The following is a 17897-nucleotide window of genomic DNA, read 5'->3' as shown; positions in this document are numbered from 1 at the left end:
CTTGCAATTTCTATGTTGGTTTAGAATGATCTTGAGTGTTACACCATAGATGATGCTTAACACCTTGGCTGCATTAAGTGAGAACAGTAAAATCAAAGAAATTGGGTTTGATATTGTTTTTAATGTGCCTTGAGCAATGTTTTAGTTGTCCCCGTGGTAACACTCGCCCTGTTGCTTCTCAAACAATTTGGTCTGGGTTCGTATCCTGGCTGGGGAGAATTGACAGAGCACCAATCCTTAACTGTAGCCTCTGTTCACCCAGCAGTGAATGGGTACCTGGCTGTTAAACAATTTGGAGGGTTGTATTCCACAAAAAATTAAGACTAAGAACCTGCCCAAAATGCTTTTGTGTGCTAGTGGCTTTACAAGAATGTGCAGAACTTTTGTATTTACAGTATAAAGTCATGTAATGTTCCCCAGGACATAAACCTATATATTGACCATTTTTAAAATGTTATTTATAATAGTATAAAATACAGCACTGTTTTAAATGGCAAATCTGGGACAGGAATGACATGTAATAGGTAGTAATGAAAGATATATCTAGATATAATTTATTACACAAATATGAAAATAGCCAGTATCCTGAGAAGGTTCACACAGGATACATGTGAAATAACAATACAGCATTAACTATATAAAGTGTATACTGTATATGAAAAAATATAAAATTTGTAAGTTTCCAAAGTCATTTGGAAAAAATAATCACACCAAATATCCATTTTTCTCCCCCTCAAGAAATAAATCAGATCATTGGGTAGTTACAATTTGTATAAATTATCGTTAAGTAAACATACAGGATGAAGTCTGCATGAATGATGTCTTATTGTATGATAGTCAGAAAAAAGGAAAATTAGGTCTTTGGACATTTTCTTTAGATTTTATCATGTACAGCCGAACAGAAATTAAACCTATGTATGCAGTTGTGTAAATAAAAATTATCAAAAGTAATTTTTATCTTTCGCATTGAAAAATTCTCCAGTTCAATGTACAGTATGTCAATAATTAAGTACACAAGATATGAATGCCTTGAAAGGCAGGGCATTTATAGCATATTCTTAAAATTGGCATTTAGAATTCATGGATCATCAGCCTCCTCAGCCTTGTACAGCTTTGCACCCTGTCTGGCCAGTTTGTCAGCCATTTCATTGCCTTCGTGACCTATATGACCTTTAACATGTACCTGAAATAAACAAACTCTTACATACCATACATTTGTTGTTATGCATTTTAGAAACAGCAATTATGTTACATAAACAATAGCATGACATACTCCTCATAGTGGTGAACAAATCTGTCAAACATTCTTGCTTAAGAGCTACTACTTGGCCCTACTCACTCTACTTTCATGCAGTCTACACTCTCCATAAGTGCCCTCCTTTAATACCTACCCTCAAATACACACACATCCAATATAAATTTACAAAGATAAAATTATACACTCAATCTTACTATTCCCAATTCTTACTTTCTTTCCAAAATATTAACAGTCCTCACAACTAAGCTAATGCACCCGAAACAAATAAACCATTACTTTAACGCCTTAAAAATTTTACTTGCATCATTCTTGTAGAAATGTAACCTCCATGTAAATCAAGGGGCACCTGTTGCTTATTCCTTTTACACTTTAACAAATTAACCCTTGTGATGCTCTAACTGCTATCTGCAATTTCCTCCTGTGCTTCAATCACCACATGCGATTTATCCCCCACTTGATAAAACTGGCAGATATATGCTAGCCAAGCCAGAATGTTTTGAAAGTAGTTGAAATATCAAAAATTAAATTACAAGAGGTTCCTAAATTAAATTGCTGCAATCTTTTTTAAATATAGATTGTTTATGGAAAATATTAGCCCATATTTGTATTACATCACATTACCTTTAACCTTTGTTTGAGACACGATTCACACGTATCTAATACATCTGTAGGTACAATACACTAACCTAAGCTGCTTAACCTAGGCTTATGTGCAAACCCTAACACCAAATAACCTATGTACAAAATCTTATTTCCCATGCAAAATCACTTCATCCACAAAGACGATGGGCTGCAGATGTAGACAGAACAACCTACTATATATTTTGTTTAAATAGGAAAACTTCAGTTTTATGGTTACTATGATAAGTAAGGTAATAATGGTACATACCCATTTAACAGCCAATCCTTCAGTGGCTGCATCTAGAGTAATGAGGTCCTCTTTATTCTTTACTGGTTCTCCATCACTTTTCACCCAATTCTTTTTCTTCCAGTTCTTTAACCAAGAGGTCATGCAGTTAATCATGAACTGAGAGTCTGTATGCACTGCCACTTTACTGAATCCTGTTGGTATAATACCATACTATAAGCTTATCACTACCAAATTATTCTAATTACAATATCCACATTTAAATTTTATTAATTCAGAAGAGCTACCAATATCAATGAAAACAAAATTTCTTTAATATAAACTCGACAAGATTTATAGCTTGATACCAATATCTCAGCCTGATGACAAGGAATCAGCCCATATAGCTATTATCAACTATTCCTTATACAGTATATTGTTATATAATGACCTATTTATCATTTATGAAATACAATATATAACTTAGTCTTTTAATTATTTAAAAATCAGCATTACTGTATTTACACTGCACAAACTTTAAATGATCTTTAGCACATAACTGCTCAAGTTTCATGAAGAGACCATTATGTGTAAAACACTATGCTGCATAATTTGTTGAGCTAACCTGAAGCTTTAGACAACTCCAAGGCATACGTAGCAGCCTGAATTTCTGCCGTGTTGTTGGTTGCTCTTCCCTTAACAGGCTCACTCACATTACTGAAATACATTTAATCATAACTATTAAATACACTACTGTTCACAAAAATATTAAATTGAGAATGTTAAAAGCATATAGTTAAGAAATGTAATAACCTATCGCTCTCTAAAGTTCTTGAAACCTCAAAAGGTATACAAGATCACAGAAGTTATTCAACTTTGAACAGCAGTGATGACCAGGAAGAGGATGAAACATTAACTTTAAAGGAAAAATAGGTTGGTGCTTTTTACGTCTAAAGAAAGTACATGTGCTGTATAAACAAGTTAATTAGTACTGTACTTACAGAGGGTGATTTGGTCCAAAGTACACACCAATACCAGCCTTGGCGCCATTTCTTCCATTGAATTCACACGATCCATCGGTATAAACAATGAGATAATCTTCGCTGTCAGTGGAAAACTTTGTCTTGTCATCGGTAGAATCACCCGTGTTTAGTTTTTTGACAGCCGTTTGTCCTTCAGCTTCTTCATCCGAATCATCATCGTCGTGCTTCCTCTTGTCAGCTGGGAAGGAAGATTTATGTGAACTTTTTTTCTGTGATATGCTGGTGGCAACACCAGATTTTTGAGCCACATAACTGTCAAACTTTGACCTCAGTTCAGATAATTCTTTCTGCAATTTTTTCATATCTCTCTTCATCACCTGGAGGGTTGGACTTAATCTTCCATTGTTACAATTGCCTGTGAAAAAAAGTTTTTTTGCCCATGACTCAAAGACATGGTAACATGTCAAAATTCACATGTTTTGTTGTGTCAATTACTGTATTAGTAAAAGTAGCATAAGTGAATTCCGAATAGCCAGAACTGTTTAATTACACTCAAAGTATAAGCCACAAGGAGAAACAGTTTTGTCAAGAATAAAAATTTAAAGCCTTAGTACATAAAATTAATAAAAAAATTATATAAATTGTATTCATTGGTGTGAAATAAAAACCATTCAATATTAAAAAATACACTACACATTTTTCTTATAATAAACAATCTACTACAGTGCATATACTATACTGTACTACTAATTATATACTTGTAGTCATCTACAGTATTAAAAATAGGCCACATACTGTACGTCTCCATTTACAAAATACAGAACAGATATTAGAAGGTGCTAGGGTGGATTGCATGCTGAACCAAAGAAAAAATCATCTACCTTAATCTACTCAGCACACATGCATTATCAGAAATGACCAATGTGAGAATCAAAAGCACCGTAAAAGATTAAGTTTATAGATTGTTCCATGTACTGTATGAGGGACAAGGAAGATACGTTAAGAAACAAGGAATAGATACGTTAAGGCCATGACTCAGGAGATATTAATCATTATCCACATTATGATAAAGTTATGTTAGAAAGTGACCGAGTCTGTGAAATACGATCCAGTAACAGAAAATTATTTATTAACCATATGTTGAAGCATGCAGTCTTGGGTGATGGTGAAGGGATTAAAAATAGTTGAAAAAAAAAAGAAGGAAACTTTATTTAAAAAATGTCTAGTCTTTCAGATTGGTGGTTTTTGTTTGATAAATAATGATTTATTTATAATTTTCTTAAAAAATACTGAATCCAGATCCAGCACCATGTTTGGCAGCTCTCAGTTTCAAGGTGGTTGGATAGTGCTTGTACAGTACAGTGGTTGAAAAATATAATTTAATTATACTGTACTATAAATTATTATTTATGTTACCAACATATTTAAAATGGTTAGGCAATCATTTAGCTCACTGCTAAAACATATCCTGGCAAAATTTAAAAGGAACAGCAACCTGAATGCTGCACTGAAAAATATTTATAGGAATATATAAACAAATTACATCAAACAATAAAATTAGCACCCTTATGGTGTGCAGCTAGTATCCAAAAAGCAGAAATTATTCGATTAGTAAGTACTGCATTGTGAGTACCAAATATACTAAACTATACTTTCAACATTGCAAGATCAATGCCAGAGTATATTTACACTAAAAAGGTATATTCTATTTATATTATAAAAAACATAAAGATACAAATTTATAATTTACATATCAGTCACAAATTTATACATGGTACAAATATTTTTTTATCACAGTTACTGAATGTCTTTAGCTAAAACTAAATTATTTCCTGCTAAAACTGGAAATAATCATTATATTCTACATATACAACTAACACAAATACACATACCAGGACAAAAGAAATAAAATTAGATATTGAAAGCATTGGTTCTAGTCTACAGTACAGATAAAATGCAATGAAGGAATTATCAAAATACTATTCATCTACTGTGTGCAGTACAAGAATACTCACGGCTAGCTTCCGCTGAACTCTCCTCTGGGGCCTTCTTTTCAGTACTTTCTTTCGCAGTGTCTGCTACTTGCTTCTCCCGACGATCTACAACTGGATTTGTAAGAGAATTTTCTTGGATAAATTCGTTAGCTTCGTCCATGGTGGCAAACTTTTTGTAACGAGCGCATTTGTAACCTTGTATCTGTTTTTGACACTCAGACCTGAAAATGTGATTTATTTTATTTATATACATGAAGGTACAATGGGTTGTGAGAGCAAATAATATTGTTCTTACATTCTTGCAAAAATACATAGCATAGCAGTTTGGGCAGAGTATGTATTTTTTACACAATATTTATTTATATATAATTTATATATATAATATATAAATTTATATAACTATACACACAGTAAATAATATAATTCTGCTGTATAGGCATTTTTATTTGAATAATATATACACCAATCTCTCACATATTAGTTTTTATTTGATATTTTTAATGTATGAAAGCGTGGATCAAAATTATTAACAAATAAACAATTCTACACCATCTCTTACCTCGTGTCAAGTCACTTCACACACAATTTTTTAATACCACAAGCTTAATACATCCTGTGACCTGTGTAAGCAAGTAATTACCAAAAGAATCACCAAATCTTGTGCCCTAAAATTTCACATAAAGCTTTCACTTTTTGTAAATATAAGTTATAAAATGTATTTCTCTGCTAGTCTCACCAGGACTCGTACACCCCCGGGGTATTGCCCCTGGCGACGGCGTAGAAGGGCATCCTGGCGCTGAAGAACTGTGTGGAGGAGAGAGCTCGACTGAGGTAGAGGAGAGACCGGAGTGATGAGGAGGAGAGAGCCAGACTGCGGAGTAGAAGAGATGAGAGCCGCCTCATGCCATCTGTGAGGCGATGATGTCAACACTGCTACCCACGAGGACAGGGTTGCCAGATCTAAGTTGCGGGAAGTAGCGAGCTGACCGTCTAAATGTAGCGAACTTGTAATAAGAGTAGCCCAATTTTTTTTAGTGAATGATATGGGTTTCAAAGTAATATATTTTGATATATAGAGTACACTACACGATGTTAATTGTTTTATTAATATTATTTCTGCACATACACACACACTTTAGACCTGTATCATTGACAAGTGTAATAGTGAAAGTATTGGAAAAACTAATCAAAACTAAATGGGTAGAACACCTGGAGAGAAATTATATAATATCAGACAGACAGTATGCTTTTCGATCTGGAAGATCTTGTGTATCGAATTTACTCAGTTTCTATGATCGAGCCACAGAGATATTACAGGAAAGAGATGGTTGGGTTGACTGCATCTATCTGGACCTAAAAAAGGCTTTCGACAGAGTTCCACATAAGAGGTTGTTCTGGAAACTGGAAAATATTGGAGGGGTGACAGGTAAGCTTTTAACATGGATGAAAAATTTTCTGACTGATAGAAAAATGAGGGCAGTAATCAGAGGCAATGTATCGGACTGGAGAAATGTCACAAGTGGAGTACCACAGGGTTCAATTCTTGCACCAGTGATGTTTATTGTCTACATAAATGATCTACCAGTTGGTATACAGAATTATATGAACATGTTTGCTGATGATGCTAAGATAATAGGAAGGATAAGAAACTTAGATGATTGTCATGCCCTTCAAGATGACCAGCTTTATTTCCTTAGTTTCCGAGCTGTTTTCTTTACCGTGTATGTTGTAATAAACTATTCCTATATTTACAGTTGTTTCTCCCTGTGAAGATTATTAAACAATGGTGATTATAAGGGCGCGCAAGTTCAGCCTGGCCAGGGCCGCCAGCAGCTCTTGGGCCCGCCCCGGCAGCACCCAGTCCTTAATTTTGGCACCTTTGTGATACCTTTGTGGGACCTTGGTATAAGCCTAACATGTATATATACACTGGCTGCCTGATCCCCTACACAATGATTTATTATTACCTATTATTTTATCATTTAATTTAAATATTAAATAAAATAATTTATTTAATTATTATAGTAAATACTTAATAATTTAATAATAAGTAGTAAGTACATAAAAAATATTAAAAAGTACAGTTTAGTCATAGGAGATTCCTAGATTGGAATTCACTACCAAATTTCAATATATCCAAGTAATTTTAGTGTGAAATGCTGTTATTATATGCATAAATTGTTGTTTTAATAATACGCTTAACCACTTGGGCTGGACGGTAGAGCGACGGTTTCGTTTCCTACAGGTCCGCGTTCAATCCCCGACCGCCCAAGAGGTTGGGCACCATTCCTTTTCCCCGTTACATCTCAAATCTGTATCCTGACCCCTTCCGAGTGCTATATAGCAGTAATGGCTTCGCGCTTTCACTTGATAGTTCCCCCACCCCCCTGAATAATATTGCGAGAGCAGTATTTACGGGCTATTCATGCCCGTGCCACCTCTTGGGTGGCTTAATCTTCATCAATCGAGAGCAGTACATCCTAATCAGACGTTATATGATGATATCCTGATAAATGAAAGTAATTGCGGAACTCCAGTTATGTAATACTTATCATAAATAGTATAAAACCTTATCATAAGCCAAGGAAGGGATTTGTAGAACAGTGTTTAAAGGGAATTCGGAAGTAATAATAACGGCAGAAGAAAACACTATCAACTGGCTGGTCAACAGTGGCCATAAGGTACAGCTTACGCCATCTGTTGACATCAAATTACACTTATAACAAATTACCCCACAAAATACAACTAACGCCATCTCTGTTTTTTCCAACGCACTATAAATAGCCAAACAGCAACCCATAAGGCGGGTTGTTGTGCTCGGGTAGGAGGTTCCAAGCTCCGCTCACAGATGGTATGGGGTGCATAAACAATGGCATATCATTGGTAGAAACTCTTTGTTGACATTCACACAACAGCCAATCACAGGAAGGGATCAGCTAAAGGCTCCATCTACTTAATAAATCATCTTTATTCAGCACACAATCCTTCCTTATGACATTCTGCTTCAACTTTAATCTACCTAAAAAGTGAAATGTTAAGTATTTAAAAGTATTAATATAGTAATAATTAAATACTGAAGGACGTAACGAGTGTTACAGAAACACGGGCTGGCTACCTAACTTGTGACGTCATCAGTGGAGGTTGCCTCACACAAATAATATCGGCGATACAATGCCTCCGCCCTCTTATTGGTCTACGTTATTCAGTTAGATGGACATTTCTGTCTTGTATAAAACAGAAATTGTTGTTCTTTTGTATAACAACAAGGTTATTGAGCAAAAGGACGTATTTCTTAGTTTGCATTTTATTCATATAAGCGTTGGCATTCCCCGCAACAGCCAATCACAGGAAGGTATTTGTTGGAAACTCTGCCTTCAACAAAGTTGATTCCTAATGAACTCTAACAATAAATTCGTTTAATAAACGAGTATTTAGGGTCAAGCTACAGATGAACATTATAGGATAACGGTGTTTTAGCTTGCAGCTTCGTTAGACAGAATCCCTGGTCTTAATTTTAAAAATAAAGAACTAGAAAGCGTATTTTATTGCTAACTTTTCGAGAAATAAATCCCAGTCTCATATTTGCAAACTTTATGCATCGATTTTTTGGCTCAAGTTCTTATCATAATCCCTTTTGCAATCTCAACACCATCTGGCTCGTATCTTGTAACTTTCTTCGTTACTTAGCCTCAAAACCTTACATTTGTCTTACATATCCTCAACAGTAGATAAAAAAAGTAATTGCAGAATTCTAGTTACCTAATACCAGCATGGTATAAAACCTTATTATAGGCTACCAGACGTATAAATAAATCAGTGTTTAAAGTAATAATAATACATTATTATTAATGTAATAATATTAAAAATACTAATAATACAGCTGATGCCATCTGTCGGCAGATAAGAACACTATCAACTTTTTTTTTTTTTCCTTTTTGCAGGGATAATCCTGCGCGGGCCCTAACACTATCAACTGGCTGGTCAACAGTGACCATAAGGTACAGCTTACGCCATCTGTTGACATCAAATTACACTTATAACAAATTACCCCACAAAATACAACTAACGCCATCTCTGTTTTTTCCAACGCACTATAAATAGCCAAACAGCAACCCATAAGGCGGGTTGTTGTGCTCGGGTAGGAGGTTCCAAGCTCCGCCCACAGATGGTATGGGGTGCATAAACAATGGCATATCATTGGTAGAAACTCTTTGTTGACATTCACACAACAGCCAATCACAGGAAGGGATCAGCTATAGGTGCTATCCACTTAGTAAATCATCTTAGTTCAGCCCACCAGTCCTGCTTATGGAATTCTGCTTTAACTTTAATTTACCCCAAAAAAGTGGTGTTAATTATTTAAAGTGTCAATAAAGTGATAATTAAATGTTGCAGGATATAACAGATGTTATATAAAAATGGGTTGGCTACCTTACTTGTGACGTTATTATTGGGGGTTGCCTTGACACAAATAATGATACGCTGCTCTGCCCTCTTATTCGAGTCAATTATTCAGTTAGATGGAGATTTCTGTCAGGTGCAAAACAGAAATTGTTGTTCTTTTTCACAACAACCTTGTTGTTGTGCACACGGACCTATTTCTTAGTTTAAATTTTATTCATAAAAGGGTGTTTGTATTCCCCGCAACAGCCAATCACAGGAAGGTATTTTCCGGAAGCTCGGCCTCCTTATGGACTCAGCACATCGCTCTAGCTCATGGCTCTCTGTTTCATCTCTTGTATATACCAACTATGACTTTTTTCGATTACTGTTATAATTAATAATATGAGATATAAACGTTTTTACACAAAATGGCTAAATTCTGCCATTAAATGGACTTTGTCTGGTATACATACAAACATACACCAATTTATTACCATTCATCCATTATTAATTTCAAATGTAATGTATACTGTCTAGTTTCTTCCTCTCGCCATTACTTGGTGCAATATTTGAAAGTTGTATATTTATTTATCGATCTATCTATTATCTTGTATTTATATTTACAAGTTTCTGTGCTTGGAAGAAAACTCTGCATTGACTTAGGACTAATTTATTAAATAATATTATTTAGTATTAATTAATATTTACAATTATTATTAATTACAATTATTTATAGCTTAGTTACTTTCATGTAACTCGCAATCGTACATTCTTAACTTTAATAGCCCAAATTAGCACATCTTGCTTTTAAATTAGCCCAAAAAGTAGCAAGTAGCGAAATTAAATATTTGGGAGCGCGGGGCTATGAAAAGTAGCCCAATTCGCTATTTGTAGCCCAATCTGGCAGCACTGTCCACGACTACGTCCCGACCTGCCCCGCTGGCTCTGGCTTCCCCTCTCAAACTACCTCAGCCCCCCCCCCTCATCTTTTTCCTCTGTTCTTCTATTTCACTTATATTCTTATTCATATTCAATGCTAAATTATTATTCGTTGCGAATCTTGTATATATTTCATCTAAATCTAGATATTTCTTGCTGTATTATTTACAGAGATTAGCAAAACATTCGGACAAACAGAAAGTCAACTATGACGTCACATACAGAAGAACGTTAAACTCATTGATGACGTCATAATTCGCCCTCTTCACCGTTGCAGGCGAATTCATGTCAAGATAATCTGAAAAAAAAATCGCGTAAGGAAATGCCAATGTGATGTGAGAGATGACATAAAAAGGACTAATTCTAGCGGTAGCCTGAGCATCACACACTAATAAGCAAGTCTGTCTTTGTCCACCCTATCAATTCCTTCCCAGAGGAATTAATTTACTGGGTGGACAAAAACAAACTATTTAGCATGGGCGGAACACGAACAAAGGGACACATAGTGGAAATTTAGTAAAGAAATGAGCCATAGAGACATTAAAAAGAATTTTGGCAGTGTCAGAGTAGTTAACAAATGGAATGCATTAAGTAGTGATGTGGAGGAGGCAAACTCCGTACACAGTTTCAAGCGTAGATATGATAGAGCCCAGTAAGCTCAGGAACTTGCACATCAGTTGAATGACGGTTGAGAGGCGGGACCAAAGAGCCGAAACTCAACCCCCGCAAGCACCAATAGGTGAGTGTGTGGAGGCAGGTAGATTGATTGATTGATAAAAATTAAGCCACCCAAGAGGTGGCACGGGCATGAATATCCCGTAAGGAGGCAGGTGTACATACGCCAGGCTATATACCGAGGCATGTACACGTATGCACATACAGCCGGCCTGATGTCATAGTTATAAACTCTCGCGGAAGAGCCGCCACCACCTGGCCCGTGCTGCTGTCCCCAGAAAATCTTATGGAGATCTTTGTCATAGGCGGCTACCATCTACATAGATGAAAGGCGTAAGATGAGGCTGATATATAAAATAAGACCACTTTACTTTAACGAGTTGAATACGAATTAAAAAAAAAAGCCCGAAACGATGTTGTTTTTAACACTTAAAGTGAGGGAAGCGAGGAGGTTGGCGCTATAAATAATAAAATTCAGTCACGTTACCTGCAACTGCTGTTGTGGAGGCTGATTATAGGCTTGTGTGCACACACACACACTTCTCACGAAACTAACTCTAGATGTAGCAAAGTACTGGAGAAAATAATTGTGCAATATCTTCAGGAGAGGGCGAGCTCTGCATGCAGGTCCTATTTCAGGGAGTAAAGATTCAGAAAAGAAAAATTCGAGCAATGTAAATTTATCAGTGTCAATGAAAAATTTAATAACAATGTGAGACCAAAGTTGGAATATGCAGCGGTTATATGGTGTCCATATCTTAAGAAGTACACCACTAAAGGTGCAAAAACTTTCTACTATATGGCTTCCGGAACTGGAATAAGAGCTACGAGGAGAGGCGTTAAATATATCAAAGCTAGAAGATAAAAGAAAAAGCGGTGATCACGACTTACAAAATAGCAACAGAAATCGATAAAATTGACAAAGAAGAATTTTGGGAAATTACAACTACAAGAGCAAGAAGACATAGGTTCAAACTAAGAATCAAAGTTGCCGAAAAACATTAGAAAGTTCACTTTTACAAACAGTGGTTGAGAGTTGGAACAAGCTAGTTAAAAGGCGGTGGAGGCCAAAACCGTCTGTAGTTTTAAATCGTTATACGACAAAGAGTACTGGGAAGACGGGACACCACGATCCTAGCTCTCATCCTGTAACTACACTTAGGTAACGACACTTATAAGTAATTACAAAACTGAATGATCAGTACATCCACACACGATGCATATGCCAAATTATATAACGTACTTTCCGATCTAGCAGCCTATGATATTAAACTCCTCAACAAATTTGTAGTAGGAATCTATTACTATAATTTTTGTTAAACACTGAGAAACGGAGAAGAGAAGTAATGTGTGGGAGTCGGCTAGCAACTGCGTCTTGGCAATGTTCAGTTGCTCCCAGGATGTTTGCACCACCTGAGCCTCGCTTCCCGCGCAACTCACATACCACATTATAACCTTTTTTTTACCCGTTATGCGTAAAAAATATATGATATACGTCAATTTTCCAGACTCGTTGAAATACAGGCAGAAAATGTCAGATCTCGGGAGCTTTGTTTTGTACATAAATAAGAATGAATGAATACAAAATGCGGCGCGGAGCGGTTGGTGAGGACGTTTGCCCTTGACAATGTGAAAGCAGAATGGTGGAGCGTTAGGTTGCTATGAACCCAGTGTTTGTTTGTTGCCACATTATGCGGTCGAGGAGCATGGGGTACGATAGCATGTATAGGTATATTGAATTACATATAATGTGATATGTACATACGTCCGCAACTCACAAGCCAGAGGCACAAGTTCGGTTCTCGGCCGAAAAAAAAATGAACAGTTCCTTTCATCTGATGCCTCTATTCACATATTGTAGCAAATAGGTAGGGCAGTTAAGCAGCTTTTGTGGCTGCATCCTAGTGATGTGTACTCACCTAGGTGTGCTTCCAGGGGTTGAGCTTGCAGTATATGCAACCTGCATATACCAGCATAGCGGTCTAAGCAGCATAGAGAAATCGTTTTAAACACGGCGCATGTTAGGCCAGCCATAGGGTAAACAGCTCCAGTATGAAACCTACACCTGGGAAAGTACAAAAAAATAAAGTACGAAAGCTTGTCATAAGACAAGAGATAAGAGAAATTAGCAATCAGGATTGTCTAAGACGCCAAAGAACTAAAACTGACGACATTGGAAAATGCAAGAACAAGATACGAAGATGAGGCAGATTAATTGGAAGGATATAGTCGTTTCCAGGTAAGGGACAACTAAAAGGGGAAGACAGGTACAAGTGAAAATTTGAAAAAAGAAAAAAAACTGATGCTGCAGAGAAATATAAGGAAATGTACGCGTATATAGTGAGAGTGGCAAGCAAGTGGGATGAACTTGAACCAGAGGTCGTGGGGGCAACCACAATTCACAGCTTCAGGAGAAAGTTTAGCTTAGCATTGAACGTCTGGATCCACCAAATACGATAGTCACGAAACGGGGCTCAAGCGCTGTATCTTGGTTCATGTAGATACAACTAGGTAAGAACCAATAGGTAAATACACAGAGAATGAAACATCATGTATGGTGATTAATGATTGCCATACGTCTGTCCACCTGTTATCTTCCACGTGACTCATGGCAGAGTCATTAACGTCTTTACTGGCCACAAGAGTTATCATTATCTGGAAAATTATATATATATATATATATATATATATATATATATATATATATATATATATATATATATATATATATATATATATATATATATATATATATATAAGTTGTGAGGGTACCACTTCTGGTGTGCAAGTGTGGGGACCCATAGCCTCGGAGAAGAAAAAGCTGTATACTGTATATATAAATTTAAGTAATTTGAAACTGAAAATAAGTGCAGAGAGTCAGAATTCGGCTCAAAAATCACTTTCAGGAGTCAAATTTCCGACATTTCAGATATTTTAAAAAATTGCGGTGTGGTTTGGTAAAAATATGACCCATCGCTGTTTCAGTAATTAGCACATTTTCGGTAGAAAAATTAGGAATTTCGAACTGCGAATACGTGCAGAGAGCCAGAATTTGGTTCCAAAATATGACTCAGGTATCGAATTTGGGTTGTTTGGGATGTTTTTAAAACTGCAGGGGGGTTTGGGCAAAATGTGACCAACCTCTGCTATCAGTAATTGGCATATTTTCGGTATAAAAAGTCGGAATTTCAAACTGCGAATAGGTGCAGAGAGCCAAAGTTTGGGTCCAAAATATGGCTCAGGTATCGAATTTGGGATGTTTGTGATATTTTGAAAACTGCAGGGGGGTTTGGGCAAAATGTGACCCACCACCGCTCTCCGTAAAACTCATATTTTTGGTATAAAAAGTAGGAATTTCAAAATGCGAATAGGTGCAGAGAGCCAAAATTTGACTCCAAAATATGGCTCAGGTATGCAGGCGATGAGTCACAATAACGTGGCTGAAGTATGTTGACCAGACCACACACTAGAAGTTGAAGGGACGACGACGTTTCGGTCCGTCCTGGACCATTCTCAAGTCGATTGAGAATCGACTTGAGCCAAATCAATATGGCTCAGGTATCGAATTTGGGATGTTTGGGATATTTTGAAAACTGCAGGGGGGTTTGGGCAGAATGTGACCCACCGCCGCTTTCAGTAATTGGCATATTTTTGGTATAAAATGTCGGAATTTCAAAATGTGAATAGGTGCAGAGAACCAAAATATGGGTCAGGTATCGAATTTGGGATGTTAAGGATATTTTGAAAACTGCAGGGGGTTTGGGCAAAATGTGACCCACCGCCGCTTTCAGTAATTGGCAGATTTTTGGTATAAAAAGTCAGAATTTCAAACTGCGAATAGGTGCCGAGAGCCAGAATTTGGGCCTAAAATATGGCTCGGGTATCGAATTTGGGATGTTTGGGATGTTTTGAAAACTGCAGGGGGGTTTGGGCAAAATGTGACCCTCTGCCGCTTTCAGTAATTGGCATATTTTTGGTATAAAAAGTCGGAATTTCAAACTGCGAATAGGTGCAGAGATCCAGAATTTGGGTCCAAAATATGGCTCAGGTATCGAATTTGGGATTTTTGGGACATTTTGAAAACTGCAGGAGGGTTTGGGCAAAATGTGACCCATCGCCGCTTCAAGTAATTGGCATATTTTCGGTATAAAAAGTCGGAATTTCAAACTGCAAATAGGTGCAGAGAGCCAGAATTTGGGTCCAAAATATGACTCAGGTATCGAATTTGGGTTGTTTGGGATGTTTTTAAAACTGCAGGGGGGTTTGGGCAAAATGTGACCCACCTCTGCTATCAGTAATTGGCATATTTTCGGTATAAAAAGTCGTAATTTCAAACTGCGAATAGGTGCAGAGAGCCAAAGTTTGGGTCCAAAATATGGCTCAGGTATCGAGTTTGGGGTTGATGCTCCAAAATATGGCTCAGGAATCGAGTTTGGGATGTTTGGGATATTTTGAAAACTGCAGGGGGGTTTGGGCAAAATGTGACCCACCGCCGTTTTCAGTAATTGGCATATTTTCGGTATAAAAAGTCGAAATTCCAAACTGCGAATACGTACAGAGAGCCAGAATTTGGCTCCAAAATATGGCTCAGGAATCGAGTTTGGGATGTTTGGGATATTTTGAAAACTGCAGGGGGGTTTGGGCAAAATGTGACCCACCACCGCTCTCAGTAATTGGCATATTTTCGGTATAAAAAGCCGTAATTTAAAACTGAAAATAGGTGCAGAGAGTCAGAATTCGGCTCAAAAATCATGCTCAGGAGTCAAATTTCCGACATTTCAGATATTTTGAAAACTGCAGGAGGGTTTGGGCAAAATATGACCCATCGCTGTTTTCAGTAATTGGCATATTTTCGTTATAAAAAGTTGTAATTTGAAACTGAAAATAGGCGCAAAGAGTCAGAATTCGGCTCAAAAATCACGCTCAGGGGTCAAATTTCCGACATTTCAGATAATTTGAAAACTGCAGTGGGGGTTTGGGCAAAATATGACCCATCGCCGTTTTCAGTAATTTGCCTATTTTCGGTATAAAAAGTCGTAATTTGAAACTGAAAATAGGTGCAGTCAGAATTCGGCTCAAAAATCACGCTCAGGAGTCATATTTCTGTCTTCGTGTTCTGAACAACAATTACTTATATTTCTCGTTTAAACATATTCCTTGTTCACCAGAAGAGTATTGAAAATAAATTAGAACCCAGGAACACAAAACTAATGGAGAAATGTTGGGGTCAACAAAATTCTGCCCTCAGGTCCTGGCGTGTTTAAAGCAGTTTCGCTTTCAGAACTTTCACAGTTCAGTATCTGATAAGTGCGTCGTTTTCTCTGAAAGACTTCAACTGCATCCAAATATTACTAACATACTTAACATACTTGGTAACCATGACTTATTAATATTATAATTTTAGGTGAAAAATCTTCACTAATATATGCAAATTATTAAAAATATATATTTATTATGTTTGATATTATTATGCTCGTTTTCTAACTACAAAATTTAATGCAAAAACTTATTTTTTTAACAAAATTAGGTCCACAGCAGTGTGCTGTTGCTCTATCCAATATAAGGGATTGTAGAGCACCTATACAATCAGGACCGATCAGGTCGATCAGTCGATCAAGAGCTAGTTATGAATTCATCTAATATCCCTATCTCACAGGAAGGTTAGTCAAATATAGCGTCAGGAGGAAACACGAGATGCAAGCCTAGTCTACCAGCGTGCAGGAGCAAACTCTGGGTTGACAACAAGGATATTTCAATATTCGTGTGTGCATAAAGAAGTTACAAAGCTCAAGGTACCTAATTGCCAAAAACATTAGTTACAAAACGAGAAACCTAAATCTTTAAATGTGAAAATTGAAGCGGAGAAAACACGATTAAATAAACCAAACTTAGCCTAATCTTTTTCCTAAATTAGCAAATTTGTCCACTAAATTGTTGATTTATAAAACATTTGATATAGGATATAGGTGTAGCGCAAATTTAAGGATGGGGTTGCATACATACAGAAGAGATATACATATATTGAATGTAATTCAGATAATATACTAACCCTTGCATATTTTATCTTAGGTCTGGATTATAAACATCGAGAGATGTACCCAGCTTCAAAGGATGTATTTAATGAGTTTACTTTTGTCCTAGCTGATCAAGACAAAAGTGTAGGTGCTGGCTGGTTAGTAAGCTAGTGTCACGGCCTTAATAACCCCTCAAGCAGTTAATAAGTTTAAGCCCAACACCTAACCAAATTTATCACGTGCCAGAAACTGCGATATTACCCCAAGATGACTCATAAATAAAGGACAAGATAGCACCTAACCCCTCACAGCATCGATTATAGATAATCTATATAATTTCTCAGGCGCAAGTAATTATCCGCAGGCTTCATGATACACTGAGAGTTTGCTTTAGTCTGGAATTATATTCAGGACTAAATTATACATGCTGGATTGTCAGCGAGCTCTCGAGGTGGTCCTGACTCTTTGGCAGTTGTTAGGTCTTCCCTGGGGGCCGGGCCTTACCTAACCCCAGTAGTTGGTTACTCCATTACCTTAAACATTGACCCTACAGAGCAAGCACTCCGTTTTATAACAACTCGTAATTCGTATGGACACATAGTCATCACAACCTGGCTGATCTGATAACTCCATCGTGACGTGAAGCTTCCACTTGAAAGCCTCAGGTGGAGGTTTAGTTTTAAGGGCTTCACTGATTCTATATAGGTAGCGGTAAGGAAATGCGAGCAGTGAGGAAAGGAAGCAAGAAGAGTGTGAGGAGGGTGGGGGGGGGGGAGAGGGAGAGAAAGAGTGTGTGTGTGTGTG

The 17897-nt window shown here is 36.9% G+C and overlaps 1 protein-coding gene across 2 annotated transcripts; it reads right to left on the bottom strand.

The window, feature by feature from the left end:
* Positions 1-542: 542 nt before the first annotated feature.
* On the bottom strand, positions 543-6029 carry LOC123769281 (ribonuclease H1). 2 transcript variants are annotated; one of them, XM_069309866.1, is made up of 6 exons: positions 5819-6029; positions 5104-5303; positions 3107-3503; positions 2731-2822; positions 2148-2320; positions 543-1183 (listed from the first exon to the last, which is right to left on the bottom strand). In XM_069309866.1, the coding sequence occupies exons 1-6, from the start codon at positions 5983-5985 to the stop codon at positions 1079-1081; spliced, it is 1134 nt and encodes a 377-aa protein (XP_069165967.1). In that variant the 5' UTR covers positions 5986-6029; the 3' UTR covers positions 543-1078. The 2 variants fall into 2 exon arrangements, with proteins under 2 accessions (XP_069165967.1, XP_045616332.1); XM_045760376.2 differs by having other exon boundaries at positions 3107-3326; positions 5819-6025.
* Between the last annotated feature and the right edge of the window lie 11868 nt (positions 6030-17897).

The sequence above is a fragment of the Procambarus clarkii genome, chromosome 66 (assembly GCF_040958095.1).
Source record: "Procambarus clarkii isolate CNS0578487 chromosome 66, FALCON_Pclarkii_2.0, whole genome shotgun sequence".
Classification (NCBI taxonomy): domain Eukaryota; kingdom Metazoa; phylum Arthropoda; class Malacostraca; order Decapoda; family Cambaridae; genus Procambarus; species Procambarus clarkii.
This window is presented reverse-complemented; position numbering and strand designations above follow the sequence as displayed.